Source organism: Sinocyclocheilus grahami, unplaced genomic scaffold, assembly GCF_001515645.1.
Source record: "Sinocyclocheilus grahami isolate Dianchi unplaced genomic scaffold, SAMN03320097.WGS_v1.1 scaffold902.1, whole genome shotgun sequence".
Taxonomy (NCBI): domain Eukaryota; kingdom Metazoa; phylum Chordata; class Actinopteri; order Cypriniformes; family Cyprinidae; genus Sinocyclocheilus; species Sinocyclocheilus grahami.
Genome location: NW_015506081.1, coordinates 80,932 through 97,361, shown reverse-complemented (window position 1 = coordinate 97,361; position 16,430 = coordinate 80,932). Strand labels below are relative to the sequence as shown.

At 33.4% G+C, this 16,430-nt stretch overlaps 2 protein-coding genes across 2 annotated transcripts in view; both read left to right on the top strand.

Annotated features, from left to right (window-relative positions):
- The window catches only part of LOC107564029 (adenylosuccinate synthetase isozyme 1-like), a 16,594-nt gene extending 7,795 nt beyond the window's left edge, over nucleotides 1-8,799 (top strand). The window contains exons 6-14 of the mRNA XM_016249022.1: nucleotides 85-151; nucleotides 851-958; nucleotides 1,038-1,119; nucleotides 1,188-1,314; nucleotides 1,389-1,543; nucleotides 3,249-3,373; nucleotides 3,613-3,710; nucleotides 7,880-8,029; nucleotides 8,275-8,799. Coding sequence (XP_016104508.1) covers nucleotides 85-151; nucleotides 851-958; nucleotides 1,038-1,119; nucleotides 1,188-1,314; nucleotides 1,389-1,543; nucleotides 3,249-3,373; nucleotides 3,613-3,710; nucleotides 7,880-8,029; nucleotides 8,275-8,327 — 965 coding nt within the window. The 3' untranslated portion in view covers nucleotides 8,328-8,799. The remainder of the gene's footprint in view (nucleotides 1-84; nucleotides 152-850; nucleotides 959-1,037; nucleotides 1,120-1,187; nucleotides 1,315-1,388; nucleotides 1,544-3,248; nucleotides 3,374-3,612; nucleotides 3,711-7,879; nucleotides 8,030-8,274) is intronic.
- A 2,763-nt stretch (nucleotides 8,800-11,562) lies between these two features.
- siva1 (SIVA1, apoptosis-inducing factor) lies at nucleotides 11,563-15,055 on the top strand. Its single transcript, XM_016249027.1, has 3 exons — nucleotides 11,563-11,823; nucleotides 13,778-13,948; nucleotides 14,833-15,055. The coding sequence occupies exons 1-3, from the start codon at nucleotides 11,703-11,705 to the stop codon at nucleotides 14,988-14,990; spliced, it is 450 nt and encodes a 149-aa protein (XP_016104513.1). The 5' UTR covers nucleotides 11,563-11,702; the 3' UTR covers nucleotides 14,991-15,055.
- Nucleotides 15,056-16,430: the final 1,375 nt, after the last annotated feature.

Genomic DNA, 16,430 nt, shown 5'->3' with positions numbered 1-16,430 from the left:
TGTTTTTATTAAATATATTGACTACAGTGGTGGTGGAAAATACATATAATGAAATAATAATAAAAGTGCATCTGTTTGTGTCAGTATTTGACTTTCATCAGGCCGTGGACGGACTTCAGGAGCTTCAGAGACAAGCTCAGGAAGGACAAAAGTATGCACTTTCCATATGTACACTTTGTTTATTATTAACAACCGTTATTAGTATTATTATTGTTAATTTACAATAATAAATGCACCTTTCTTATACTCAAATAACTTCAAACATAGTGCATAAAACATAAACAAAAATAAACTCAATAAAATCATGCAAAAAAAGTAAAATAAAACAGCTTATAATATTATAATATCTGAACTCTGATACTCAAATTACTGTTGCATTATTTTTTTAGTAGTTAAAATGTTTGGTGATTAAACTAGTTTTCTTATTTTTTTTTTTTTATGTATTTATGCGTTATATTTGATATGTTTGAAGTTCCTTGAGTATAATAAATGTGCATTATTAATGCAATTCTTATTCTTATATGAGATTTTAATCACACAAATAGAATAGAAGATAACAAAAATCACACAGATTAAGGTTTTACACTGTATTCAGTCCTGCGGTTTGGTAACTGGTTGCAAATTTTAGTTGCAAATATTGCAAACTTCATATAATAATAATAATATTTTTTTTAATAATGCATTTTTCTTAGAATTAAAGAAAAACAAACAGAAAACATAAAAACAGATGCAATAGATGCAATAATATAGTTTGGCCTCCTGAGTTTAATGACTTTCTGTTGCATTATTTATTTTAGTAGTTTTATAGTTTTTTATGATTAATATTGAATGTATTTGTGTTGGTTCACAGCATAGGAACAACTAAGAAAGGCATCGGACCCACGTACGCCTGTAAAGCGTCTCGCACTGGGCTCCGCATCTGTGACCTGATGGCTGACTTCAGCGAGTTTTCTAGCAGGTAAATCCTGTGTAAATCTTACACTGCTGCTCATATCAGTGCGGTGCTGAGCTGAAGTGTTGATAACTCTCTGCTGAAGGGTGAAGAACCTGGTGCTGCAGTACCAGTCCATGTTCCCCGCTCTGAAAGTGGAGGTGGAGAGCGAGCTGAAGAAGCTGAAGGTCAGTTGAACAGCTGAGGCATGCGGTGTGTGTGTGGCTCTCTGTCTCTGACCCGCGCTCCTTCACAGGACTACGCCGAGAGGATCAGGCCTCTGGTCAGAGACGGCGTCTATTTCATGTATGATGCAATTCACGGGTCGCCGAAGAAAATCCTGGCGGAGGGAGCAAACGCGGCACTGCTGGACATCGACTTTGGTGAGGAGGTGTGTGTGTGTGTGTGTGTGTGTGTGTGTGTGAACTGTGGAAGACGGTGGTTTGTCTCTCTGTAGGAACGTACCCGTTTGTGACGTCGTCCAACTGCACGGTGGGGGGTGTGTGCACCGGTCTCGGCATCCCGCCGGCGAACATCGGTGACGTGTACGGAGTGTCAAAGGCCTACACCACTAGAGTCGGGATCGGGGCTTTTCCCACAGAACAACTCAATGTGAGAGTCCGAGGGAACCTGCCAAGTTCAGCTGGGTTATTAAAACCTTGAAAAATAATAATAATAATACAAATACAAATAAAAACAAATTAATTGAAGTAGAATAAACTTTAACAAATAAAATATTTTTAAAGAATTAAACTTTTTTTCAGCTAGTTGCTAAGCAAACATTTCTGATATGAATTTAGTTTAACTTGATGTACAGAAATAACTAAAACCATGAAAAAAACTTTCTCTATTTTTTTATTTGTTATAAAATGAAATTAACTTTAGCTGAAATGAAACAAAAATACAAATTATAAATAAAATACAAATAATAAAATTTAAAAAATTAGTGTAACTTGATGTACTAAAATAACTACAACTAAAAAAAGCATTAAAAAAACTTTTGTTACTTGAAATAAAATGAAATTAACTGAAATTAATCAAAAAGTATATTTTTTAAGAACCTTAAACTTATTTTATTTCACATAGTTGCCAAGGCAAAATTTATTATTTTTATTTAGTTAAACTTGACATATTAAATAACTAAAACTCAAACCATAAAAACTTTTGTTACTAGAAATAAAATAAGCTTTAACTGAATTGAATAAAATATTAAAAAACGTTTTATTTCAGCTAGTCGACAAGACGTTTTTCATTTTCATTTACTTTAACTTGATATACTAAAATAACTAAAATTAAAATCATAAAAAATATTTTGTTGCTTAAAAATAAAATGACATTTAACTAAAATTAAAAAAAATTATTATAAAAAACGTATATGAGTAATATAATATATATTTTATATATATTTTATAAATATAGAGATACATCTGTTGATTTGATCTGTACTTTGCCAGTTACTTTTTTTAAATAAATAAAGATTAAATGTCATAAATAAAAATAAATAAATATAAAAAATATTTAAATAGATATAAATTAAACAAAAAATTTTAATATAAATATTAAATAATTATTTATTTATTTATGTAAATGTTTTTGATATTTATGATTATAATTAATATATTTTATATGTATAGTAACATATTTAAAGATACCAATGTATCTGGGTCAAGGACGAAAAAGGGTTTAAGCATAAAAACAAAAAGTGTAATACTGCTTTAAATTGTTGTCGTTTTTCCAAAAAAATTTCTGTTTGATTTAATTGCAATTTTGTTTTTGTTTTTCTGAGCAAAAAATAAATATCATACATTTCCCCTGATTTACAGAAGAGAGCCACTAGTGTAACAATCGTGTCAGGCATATTTACAACAAAAATCAATTTATGACACGTTGAAAGACTAATTACTTTCACCCCAAATACTAATTAGTTGTAATTTTACATTTTTAAAACGTGCCTCTATCCTAGATTTTGCCCATTTGTCTGTAAGAAGTTTTGACTCATTTAAAACACAATAAAATGTAATATGCTCACTGGTTCTTTTACATATTTTAATATCTACACGTCAGAATAAGCATGTTGTTTGAATTTCTACATAAATATTGTGTTACACTGAATGACAACGTAACATTGTTTCAACCAGATTGTAACATTGTATCCTCCAAAAACGTATTTGAAACCTTCAAATTAGACACTTTACTTACATTTAATATGCTTTCTGTAGACATAAAATCACTTTTGTACATTTCGTTTGATGCGGACATCTTAACGACTCTGACCCATCTATATATGAACTAGTAATGGATGTCTCTCTCTCCTCAGGCGGTGGGCGAGCTGCTGCAGACCAGAGGTCATGAAGTGGGCGTGACCACAGGCAGAAAGAGACGCTGTGGTTGGCTGGATTTGGTTATTCTCAAATACGCTCATATGATCAACGGATTCACTGCGTGAGTATACGAGTATCATGTGAAGTACTTACATACTGAACTATACTGAATATTATTTTTTATGATATGATATAGTATGCAGCGAGAAATTGCAGCGTGTCACATGCATGACCTGATTATATTGCATGTGCATTTGGCTTTTTTAATTCAAATGTTGCATAAAATGTTGAAAAAGTGTGTCAGCAATAAATGTAAAAATTTTTAGAAATTTCTAATGTTCGTTCTGTGTCTTTCTTCAGCATTGCTTTGACTAAACTGGACATCCTCGATGTTCTGGATGAAATTAAAGTTGGCGTTGCCTATAAGATCAACGGCAAGAGAATCCCGTATTTCCCGGGTAAAATCATTCATAGTGTTAGGAGCAGTGCTGGGACGTTAGAAACTAAAAGTAGTGAATTGGTTCAGAAGAATGATTCACTGATTCATTTGAGTGAATCACTGGTGCATGTTTTGTGCAGCTAAATATCGAGTCAGTCTGTGTTTTTGACTACATAATATAATTTGTACAAAAAGAGACGTACACAAACACCTGCAATATAACAAAGAGTGAAAAATTTAAGGGGGTCTGAATACTTTCCGTACCCACTGTATATGCACTACAATTTTTTATGTGTTTTAAAGAAGTCTCGTCTGCTCACCAAGCCTGCATTTATTTGAGCAGAAATACAGCAAATGCAGTAATATTCTGAAATATTTTTACTATTTAAAACAGCTGTTTTCTATGTGAATATCTGTTAAACTGTAATGTATTTCTGTGATGCGCAGCTGTATTTTCAGCATCATTACTCCAGTCTTCAGTGTCTCATGATCTTCAGAAATCAGTATAATATTCTGATTTGAAATGAGAAATTAATTAGAAATTTAAATTGATCAAAAGTGATGATAAAGACATTTATAATGTTACAAAAGCTTTTTATTTCAGATAAATGCTGTTCTTCTGAGCTTTAGGTTCATCAAAGAAACCTGAAAAAATTCTACTCAGCTGTTTTCAACATAATAATAATAATAATAATCAGAAATGTTTCTGGAGCAGCAGAGCAGTATATTATACTGATTTCTGAAGATCATGTGACACTGAAGACTGGAGGAATGATGCTGGAAATACAGCTGCGCATCACAGAAATACAAGATAAAATAAAATTGATAAAAACTATATAGACATTAAAAGAAAATAACAATAAAAATGACAAAACCACACAACAAAATTACTTTAAAGATGACTAAAATAACTTAAAATTAAAATGAAAACAGATTTAACTCATTTAAAAATAAAAACTAATTAAAAATATAACTACAAAGTATAATAGTATCTCAGTTATACTGAAGTATTTGTAGTTTGACTGTGATCATAATGTGCATCATTAACATTATAATAAAATATTATTGCAATTATTCGGTATTCACTTCTGTATTTGTTTTAATACTTAAAAATAAACCGCATGGTTTGAAACATCTTCCGGTGTTATTTTAGCATCAATGAGATACTAGTATAGTTTTTGTTAACATTTTGAATTAGATTTTATTTCTATTTTTTTTTCTGTTTTCATTTCATTTTTTTATTTAAACGTTTTCAAAACGTTTAAAACCCAGAGTAGCTTTTAAGTGATTTTGTCATTGTTTTTTATTTTATATTATATTCTTCTTAAATTGTTTTGATGTATGTTTGTCATTTTTGTTGTGTTTTTGTTTTATTTTATTTTTGTAAAGTGCTTTGAGATTTAAAACAATTAATTATTATTAAAGTTTAATCATTTTGTTGTGTGTTTTTGTAATGTTTATTTTAGTACCTAAGCTTAAACTTTAAGAAATTGGAACATTTTGCTGAAATAAAATGTTAAAATTTGTTTTATTTCAGTATTTTAAAGTTTAGTTTATTTCAAGTAACAATAATTTTTTTTATGTTTAGTTTAGATAACAACTATGGAAGCCCGTGTCTGCCACTGAATTAAAAATAGAAAAGGTAATTGCGACTTTTTATCTCACAATTCTGACTTTTTTTCTCATAATTGCGTGAAAGATTTTAGCAAATGGCTGCAATATAACAAAGAGTGAAAAATTTAAGGGGGTCTGAATACTTTCCGTACCCACTGTATATGCACTACAATTTTTTATGTGTTTTAAAGAAGTCTCGTCTGCTCACCAAGCCTGCATTTATTTGAGCAGAAATACAGCAAATGCAGTAATATTCTGAAATATTTTTACTATTTAAAACAGCTGTTTTCTATGTGAATATCTGTTAAACTGTAATGTATTTCTGTGATGCGCAGCTGTATTTTCAGCATCATTACTCCAGTCTTCAGTGTCTCATGATCTTCAGAAATCAGTATAATATTCTGATTTGAAATGAGAAATTAATTAGAAATTTAAATTGATCAAAAGTGATGATAAAGACATTTATAATGTTACAAAAGCTTTTTATTTCAGATAAATGCTGTTCTTCTGAGCTTTAGGTTCATCAAAGAAACCTGAAAAAATTCTACTCAGCTGTTTTCAACATAATAATAATAATAATAATCAGAAATGTTTCTGGAGCAGCAGAGCAGTATATTATACTGATTTCTGAAGATCATGTGACACTGAAGACTGGAGGAATGATGCTGGAAATACAGCTGCGCATCACAGAAATACAAGATAAAATAAAATTGATAAAAACTATATAGACATTAAAAGAAAAATAACAATAAAAATGACAAAACCACACAACAAAATTACTTTAAAGATGACTAAAATAACTTAAAATTAAAATGAAAACAGATTTAACTCATTTAAAAATAAAAACTAATTAAAAATATAACTACAAAGTATAATAGTATCTCAGTTATACTGAAGTATTTGTAGTTTGACTGTGATCATAATGTGCATCATTAACATTATAATAAAATATTATTGCAATTATTCGGTATTCACTTCTGTATTTGTTTTAATACTTAAAAATAAACCGCATGGTTTGAAACATCTTCCGGTGTTATTTTAGCATCAATGAGATACTAGTATAGTTTTTGTTAACATTTTGAATTAGATTTTATTTCTATTTTTTTTTCTGTTTTCATTTCATTTTTTTATTTAAACGTTTTCAAAACGTTTAAAACCCAGAGTAGCTTTTAAGTGATTTTGTCATTGTTTTTTATTTTATATTATATTCTTCTTAAATTGTTTTGATGTATGTTTGTCATTTTTGTTGTGTTTTTGTTTTATTTTATTTTTGTAAAGTGCTTTGAGATTTAAAACAATTAATTATTATTAAAGTTTAATCATTTTGTTGTGTGTTTTTGTAATGTTTATTTTAGTACCTAAGCTTAAACTTTAAGAAATTGGAACATTTTGCTGAAATAAAATGTTAAAATTTGTTTTATTTCAGTATTTTAAAGTTTAGTTTATTTCAAGTAACAATAATTTTTTTTATGTTTAGTTTAGATAACAACTATGGAAGCCCGTGTCTGCCACTGAATTAAAAATAAAAAAGGTAATTGCGACTTTTTATCTCACAATTCTGACTTTTTTTCTCATAATTGCGTGATATAAACTCGCAATTCTGAGAACATATCAGTCTTTTTCCTCCCGTCAGAATTGGATTTTAACTCACAACCAGCAGCGTTGGGGAAAGTTACTTTTAAAAGTAATGCATTACAATGTTGCGTTACTCCATAAAAAAGTAACTAATTACGTTACTTAGTTACTTTTTATGGAAAGTAATGCGTTACGTTACTTTTGCGTTACTTTGTAAATCTGGACAGGGCTTGCTTGTTTGTTTTTAAAATAAAAAAGTTATATTTTTGGCAAATATAAAAGCCTTTCACAGCAAAAGTGAAATGAATAAGCCTCAGGCTGAAGGGAAAGTACAGTAGAATACAGAAGAAGACATTTCAACACACTTCAGCAATAAACAAAGACACAAATGTTCTGTGTAATGTGTGCTGATTAGTACGCTTGAACCGGATCATCGAAGCTCAGAAGCTAACAGAATGGGATTAAATACATAAAGGATATTTGTGTTGTTTAACATTTAATTATTGCAGGTTTGCGTCATATTCTGAGTTGCATTATTTTTATTCATTTTGAGGAATACTGAATCTGTGTGTTTTTTGTGAGTGAGATGAATTAATGCATATTCATATTTATTTTAGAACTACAGTAACATCTGATTTCTCTCAACATGGGGACAGGAGAGCTGTCAGTCAATAAATTTGGAAAAAAAGTAACTTGAAAAAATATTCTCCTGTAAATTAAAAAGTAATGCATTACTTTACTAGTTACTTGAAAAAAGTAATCAGATTACATAACTCACGTTACTTGTAATGCGTCACCCCCAACACTGCTCACAACTGCGTGTTATAATGTCAGAATTGTGAGAAAAAAGTCAGAATTGTGAGATAAAATGTCGCAATAACTTTTTTTGTTATTTTTAATTCAGTGGTGGAAACGAGCTTCCATAATATATAACCCTGTTCCATGCATGCGCACTTTACTTCTGTCTCCTTCTCTTCGTGCATCTCTCTGTGCTTCTAGCAAACATGGAGGTGCTGCAGAAGGTGGAGGTCGAATACGAGATGTTTTCCGGATGGAAGACGGACACATCAGCGGCCAGGAAGTGGAACGATCTTCCTCCCAAAGCCCAGAACTACATCCGCTTCGTGGAGAATCACATCGGCGTTCCTAGTAAGAACCAAGCAAAGATTTTCTATGGTAGTTTATGTGCATTTTTTCTTATCGGATAAAACGTTTATCCGACTCAGTTGTGCGCATAAGTTTTAGAATTTATGGGCATCTTGGCGTTTCCATCCAGCGGTTTTTATGCGATAATCCAAAATGCGCATAAAAATAGGTGGATGGAAGCATAGCTAGTGATAAACACACAGCATCCTCCTGTGACCCAAACTCACCTCTGCATCTCTTCACCACAGTTAAGTGGGTCGGCGTTGGCAAATCCAGGGAATGCATGATCCAGATGTTCTAGGATCGCCCACAATCCTCCTGAAGACCACCAGCACCGCGGGACTCTTGGTTGCACTGCTTGGCATTCAGAAAACTCTCTTAGCAATGTTGTAGTTGATGGAAGATCAGCTCTGAATGGCTGTGTATGTGCAGGCGTTATAACAGATCGACTGCAACACCTGATCATAAATAATGGCACTTGTGTTAATGTTGAGTTTTTGGGATTCAGTTGATTATGAGACACATAAACCGAATCCCCTGAAACTGTGTTTATTTCTTTTTTTGGTTGCTGTGTGCATTTCACTTTCTGCTTTTAGAATAAGATCCCGAAAGCGTGTCTTTCCATTAAAGTGGGTTTTTCCTTTGTGCCGCACTGGCTTCTTTCCTTGTCTGATGGCGGATATAATTAGGTTAGACGCACTATTAGCTGCGTCAGAAATAGATTCAGACGGAGAACGCTGTGTTCCCCTCCTTGATGCCAAGATGATCTGATCTCAGAGGAAAACCAAACACTGCAGGAACAAGTTTAATAGAATGGGATTAAATACATAAAGGATATTTGTGTTGTTTAACATTTAATTATTGCAGGTTTGCGTCATATTCTGAGTTGCATTATTTTTATTCATTTTGAGGAATACTGAATCTGTGTGTTTTTGTGAGTGAGATGAATTAATGCATATTCATATTTATTTTAGAACTACAGTAACATCTGATTTCTCTCAACATGGGGACAGGAGAGCTGTCAGTCAATAAATTTGGAAAAAAAGTAACTTGAAAAAATATTCTCCTGTAAATTAAAAAGTAATGCATTACTTTACTAGTTACTTGAAAAAAGTAATCAGATTACATAACTCACGTTACTTGTAATGCGTCACCCCCAACACTGCTCACAACTGCGTGTTATAATGTCAGAATTGTGAGAAAAAAGTCAGAATTGTGAGATAAAATGTCGCAATAACTTTTTTTGTTATTTTTAATTCAGTGGTGGAAACGAGCTTCCATAATATATAACCCTGTTCCATGCATGCGCACTTTACTTCTGTCTCCTTCTCTTCGTGCATCTCTCTGTGCTTCTAGCAAACATGGAGGTGCTGCAGAAGGTGGAGGTCGAATACGAGATGTTTTCCGGATGGAAGACGGACACATCAGCGGCCAGGAAGTGGAACGATCTTCCTCCCAAAGCCCAGAACTACATCCGCTTCGTGGAGAATCACATCGGCGTTCCTAGTAAGAACCAAGCAAAGATTTTCTATGGTAGTTTATGTGCATTTTTTCTTATCGGATAAAACGTTTATCCGACTCAGTTGTGCGCATAAGTTTTAGAATTTATGGGCATCTTGGCGTTTCCATCCAGCGGTTTTTATGCGATAATCCAAAATGCGCATAAAAATAGGTGGATGGAAGCATAGCTAGTGATAAACACACAGCATCCTCCTGTGACCCAAACTCACCTCTGCATCTCTTCACCACAGTTAAGTGGGTCGGCGTTGGCAAATCCAGGGAATGCATGATCCAGATGTTCTAGGATCGCCCACAATCCTCCTGAAGACCACCAGCACCGCGGGACTCTTGGTTGCACTGCTTGGCATTCAGAAAACTCTCTTAGCAATGTTGTAGTTGATGGAAGATCAGCTCTGAATGGCTGTGTATGTGCAGGCGTTATAACAGATCGACTGCAACACCTGATCATAAATAATGGCACTTGTGTTAATGTTGAGTTTTTGGGATTCAGTTGATTATGAGACACATAAACCGAATCCCCTGAAACTGTGTTTATTTCTTTTTTTGGTTGCTGTGTGCATTTCACTTTCTGCTTTTAGAATAAGATCCCGAAAGCGTGTCTTTCCATTAAAGTGGGTTTTTCCTTTGTGCCGCACTGGCTTCTTTCCTTGTCTGATGGTGGATATAATTAGGTTAGACGCACTATTAGCTGCGTCAGAAATAGATTCAGACGGAGAACGCTGTGTTGCCCTCCTCGATGCCAAGATGATCTGATCTCAGAGGAAAACCAAACACTGCAGGAACAAGTCAAATAATCAGACAGTGGGAGTGAATAAACTTTTTAAAATGTCATTATTTTATTATTTTTACACTATTTACTTTATTTGTGCTATTTAATCATTATTAATATTTTTTTATTAAATATGTTACACTTATTGCGTTTATACTATTTAACAATTATGATTATTGTTATTTTTTTATTAATATTTATTATTTTATTTACACTATTTATTTATTTATACAATTATTTGTATTATTTATTATTAAAATAATGTATTATTTTATTTAAACTAATAATTTATTTTTAACCTGTTTAATAAGTATCATTTTTTTAATTAAATTATATTTATTTTATTTACACTATTTGCTTTATACTATTTATATTATTAAAATATTTGTTTTATTTTTATAATTTTAATTGCACTATTTTATTTATACTATTAATAATTATTATATATTATTTTTTTAATTATTATTTATTTTATTTGTACAGTTTAATAATTATTATTTATTAGTTTTTAAATTAAATATGTATTATTAACCCTATGTATTTTATTTACACTAATAATAATTATTTATTAAATAATTTTATTTACACTAATAATTTATTTTTAACCTGTTTAATAAGTATCATTTTTTTTATTAAATTATATTTATTTTATTTACACTATTTGCTTTATACTATTTATATTATTAAAATATTTGTTTTATTTTTTTATTTTAATTGCACTATTTTATTTATACTATTAATAATGATTATATATATATATATATTTTATTATTATTATTATTTATTTTATTTGTACAGTTTAATAATGATTATTTATTAGTTTTTAAATTAAATATGTATTATTAACGCTATGTATTTTATTTACACTATTTACTTATTGTTATTATTATTGTTGTTTTGTTCTACAGTGCCCCCAAATATCACATACACAAGTACACTACAGGAATAAGGTAAAGGTCAAGTCAAATAATCAGACAGTGGGTGTAAATAAACATTTTTAAACTTTTGTTTTTGTTATTCATTATTTAATTAATATTAAAATGTATACTATTTAGTTGTTATGTTCCCTATATACCATTTATTATTTTGTATCACATGTAGAAGTGCTTAAATGTCATTGCATTCGATACAAAATATATATATATATATATATATATATATAAAGTGTAATGTACAGTATAGTGAAGACATGCAGTAGCACATACACGCCTGCAGGTGTGCTCGCGTGCGTCCGCCGCTGCAGCTCCGCGGCTGAAGAAGAAGAGGAGTCCTTTAAAAGCGAACACGTGTTGTTCTTCCTGCACGGTTGTTTGTTTGTCCGTAGTTTGTTTATTTCCCGTTCTCCGTCGCTTTAGTCGTCGTGGTTTAGCAGCTGTGGTTGTGAAGATGCCCAAGCGCTCCTATCCGTTCAGCGAGAGCTTCTCCTCGCAGTATAAAGTTCGCGTTGGTCAGAAGGAGGTCAATAACTGCGGAGCTTCTGGACTCAGATACAGACAAGAGGTTTATGGTGAGACAGAAACATGTTTATCACGTTTATAACCTCATTAGAGAATTTATTATTGGTCAGTGTACTTAAAGCTAATTGTGAGCCGAGATCAATCAGTTTCAGTGCTTTAAAATAGTTAAATTTGCGATTTTATGTAATCCTAATGTTATTTTTCCTCATTTGTGTGTGTTTTTGTTTTGTTTTAAACCATATAGGCTGATTCGTGTTACCAGCAGGTTGTTAAATATTTTAATTGACGCTCATAATTAAGTGTTAGTTAGTTAGTTTCATTGATCACAACCTTTATGGCTGCTTTCATAATATTGAGTTGCATGACTTAAAGTCATATTTTTATATAAAGGAGTAAAATTATTTGTAAGATAAGTTTGAACGTAGACGTGAAAGTGCACTATCCAAACTTATAGCTGCAGTCCGTAACTTTTTATTTGGTTAAAAATGATCCAAAATCAATATTTGAGCGAGTACATAAGCAGCCAGTGTTTCACAACGGTTTGCTTATAATAATGTGTTCTAAGTTGAGTGGTACGTGTAATGCTTTTTTTCCTCAGTTGGTCAGAACAAACGTTGCAGACTTGTTCAGATGACGATATCCGGTGAAAATACTTATTTAGGTCATATATTCCAAGACGTGCTAGAATCTGTGGTTACTAAGTATAGGATTCACACGCTCCTCAAAACATTAGATGCAGCCGTGCCGGAGCACAACCCACGTAATGAAGATAATTCCACACACAGCTGCAATTCAAACGGAGATGGCGACGAAGAGGCAAAACTTACGGACTGCAGCTTTAAATTGTTATAATTGATGAACGCTTTGCAATGCATACCTAAGGTTGCATTCTTTTTAAAGAAGACGATCAGCATTTTATTGTAGAAGTGGAATCGTTTCAAAATATGAAAGTATCGAAGTTATACAAGTTTAAATTTACTGAAAATAAAATGCACTACAGTTTTTTTTTTTATTTTTATTATTTTATATAAATATTTTTCATAACAGGTTTTCCTCTAAAAATGCTATACAATTAAAGCCTCATGTCTATACAAGTTATGTTCCAAATTTGAAGTTGATATAAAAAAATAAAAAAAAGATTGAGGTTCCTGTGAGATTTTATTTAGGGCGTTATACCACGAACAGCCACCGGGTGACAAACAAACTCCATATTACTAATATCACAAAATAACAAGCAAATTTGGAATCTTGGACCTTTCCAACCATATGTATTTTGTCAAGATTATAAAAAGTTTCGATATTGTAATATGACACTTGACACCACCCACTTAGGGGGAGGGGACCGCCAAAAGACTTTAAAGTGCCACTTCCATGGTAACGCAACTTCAAAATGGTTTTCACAGGATGATTTGAGTTTAAGCTTTCAAATGATATCTAAGTAAGGGTGATTACTAACATTTGAGAAAAAAGGCAATACATATGTAATGGCTGTGGGCTGCTGACACTTAAAGGGATAGTTCACCCAAAAATGAAAATCAGCCCGTGATTTACTCGCCCTAAAGCCGTCCGAGGTGTATACGACTTACTACTTTCAGACGAATCAATCGGAGTTATATTAAAAAAATATCCTGGCCTTTCCAAGCTCTTCCAAAAAGTAACCCCCATTCACTGCCATTATAAAGCTTGGAAGAGCCAGGATGTTTTTGTTTTTTTATATAACTCCGATTGATTCGTCTGAAAGAAGAAAGTCGTATACACCTCGGACGGCTTTAGGGCGAGTAAATCATGGGCTGATTTTCATTTTTGGGTGAACTATCCCTTTAAGGGGTTAAAGCATTTATTTATGCATTTATTTACTTACTGGTTCATCTTACCAGCAGGGTGTTTTAAATATTGTTGCTAAACGTTTAGGGTTGTTTTTAGTTTTCCTGATTAGTCTCTCTTCTCATGATGATGTCTCTCTCTCTCTCTCTCTCTCTCTCTCTCTCACACACACACACACAGAAAAGACCAAAAACCTGCTCTTCAACGGAACCAAAGCCATGATGGGTCGACTCTGGAAGGCAGACGGGGAGGAGAAGGCGTCAGACGCGCTCGTGTCCCATCAGACGCTTCTCCGAGGACAAACACGCATCGGGCTGGACGGACGGTTACAGAAAGCGGACGCTGGTCCAGGTGAATCTAGAGCGATTACACCGTCCTGCATCACATCTGCTGAAGGAAATCCACGTTTCTTACTACTATTGTGCTGCTGATTCCAAAAACAGTGTCTGTTTTGCTCGTTCACGTCACTTTCTCACTAAATATGATGCATTTTGTAGCATTTTTGCTTTTGGGAATCATTTGTGATCTGAAGAAGTCTCGTGTTCTCCCCTAATCTGCAGACAAACACACAAACGCATGATTCCTCCTGAGCCAGATTACAACTAGCTGATCAGTTCTCAGCTCTTTTTAACATGCGTGACATCCTGATCTCAAGGGTAGAATTCAGGGCAACAACAGGAGAAAGCGGTGTTTTCTGCCGCATACAAACAGCCACAGAAAATCACATTTTGTGAATAAGCTCTAGTGACATTAAATTGAGTATTTGAGCAGTTTAAGATAAGTGTGGAACATTTTAAATACTTTTTTTGGCTTTAAAATCAAACTCACGCTTTTGTTTTGATCCGTGCATTAAAGCTGATGCATTACAATTTCAAAAATTAATTCTTATTTTGTGTAAAAACTAGGCTACATGATGGAAAGTGTTAATGTTTTTGAACTCGGCAACATCAAATTAGGTCTGTGAAACAACCATAACCTACAGATTACAGAATCTTTTAATAACGAAAGACATGTTGAGTGCATTTCAAGCAGTAGTTCACCCAAAAACAAGTAAATAAAACCATAATTATCCTCATTAGATCCAAACCTCTTGAGTATTGATCACTGTTACGTTCATCACACAGTCGTGTGTGTGTTTGGGATTGTTTAATCCGCACTGGTGATGTTTTGAGAGCAGTATAATGCGACTGCGGTCACTTTCGGCTCCGTCTGAACTGCTGTAATTGTGTCGTCAGGTTGTGCAGCGGCTCCTGCAGCGTGTTGTGTGTGTCAGAGGGTCTCGGGTTCGAGGAAGCCGTGCTCTCAGTGCGACCGTCACGCGTGTGCAGCGTGTTTCCAGCAGTGCAACATCTGCTCCGAATGCTGCTGCTCCTTATGCACCGTCACCGAGTGAGTCAACAACATTTATACACTGCTTTTGATTTCCTTCAGAGAAGTAGTTTGGCCCAAAATGAAAATGTGCTGTAAATGCGCTCACACTCAGTCCATCTGAGATTAGGATGAGTTTGTGTCTTCATCAGATTTGGAGAAATGTACCACGACTTTCTTTTGGCTTTGAGCAGCTGGGCTGTTTCACGCATAGGAAATACCATGGTACTTTAGTTTTTGTGTTCGGGTTTAAAGTATGCTTTTGAAAAGTCTCTTGTGCTCTCCGAGGCTGCATTTATTTGATCAAAAATACAGTAAAAAGTGAAATATTTTTAAAATTTAAAATAACAGTTTTCTATGCGAGTATCTGTTGAGGGTGTTGCTAGGGTGTTCTGAGTGATTGCTATGAAGTTTCTGGGTGGTTGCTAATGTATTGTGATCATTTGTTGCTTCTTGCGACAAGTATGCATTTTCTAGCGGTTCTGTGTGGTTGCTAAGGTGGTTGCTAGGGTGTAGCTAGGGTTTTCTGGGTGGTTGCTAATGTATTGTGTGAATTTAAGCATTTCTAGCTGTTTTGAGTGGTTGCTAGGGTGTTTCTTGGTGGTTGCCAATGTGCTGTGAATATTTGTAGCTTGTTAACACAAGTATGCATTTTTCTAGCTATTCTGAGTGGTTGCCAGTGTGTTGCTGGGTGGTTGCTAGGGTGTTGCCAGTTGGTTGTTAATGTATTGTGAGTATTTGTGGCTTGTTGATACAAGTATGCATTTTCTAGCTTGTCAGAGTGGTTGCTAGGGTGTTCTGAGTGGTTGCTAAGATGTTGCTAGGGTGTTCTGGGTAGCTGTAAACAAAATAATGAATTTTGTAGTTGTTCTGAGTGGTTGCTAGGATGTTGCTGGGTGGTTGCTAATGTATTGTGAGTATTTGTGGCTTGTTGATTCAAGTATGCATTTTCTAGCGGTTCTTGGTTGTTGCTAGTGTGTAGATAGGGTTTTCTGGGTCGTTGCTAATGTATCATGAGCATGTATTGCTTGTTGATTCAAGTATGCATTTTCTAGCTTGTCAGAGTGTAACAAGGGTGTTGCTAGGGTGTTCTGAGTGATTGCTAGGATGTTGCTAGGGTGTTCTGAGTGGTTGCTAATGTATTGTTAGCATTTGTGGCTTCTTGATACAAATATGCATTTTCTAGTGGTTCTGGGTGGTTGCTAGGGTGTAGCTAGGGGTTTCTGGGTGGTTGCTAATGTATTGTGTGAATTTAAGCATTTCTAGCTGTTTTGAGTGGTTGCTAGGGTGTTTCTTGGTGGTTGCAATGTGTTGTGAATATTTGTAGCTTGTTAACACAAGTATACATTTTTCTAGCTATTCTGAGTGGTTGCTAAGGTTTTCTCAGTGGTTGCCAGTGTGTTGCTGGGTGGTTGCTAGGGTGTTTCTTGGTGGTTGCCAATGTGTTGTGAATATTTGTAGCTTG

Excerpts from the sequence above, each read along its gene's own strand:
- siva1 (XM_016249027.1), top strand. The coding sequence starts at position 11,703 with ATGCCCAAGCGCTCCTATCCGTTCAGCGAGAGCTTCTCCTCGCAGTAT. Across the intron at positions 11,824-13,777 it reads ATACAGACAAGAGGTTTATG|AAAAGACCAAAAACCTGCTC; the intron begins GTGAGACAGAAA and ends ACACACACACAG. Across the intron at positions 13,949-14,832 it reads GAAAGCGGACGCTGGTCCAG|GTTGTGCAGCGGCTCCTGCA; the intron begins GTGAATCTAGAG and ends TTGTGTCGTCAG.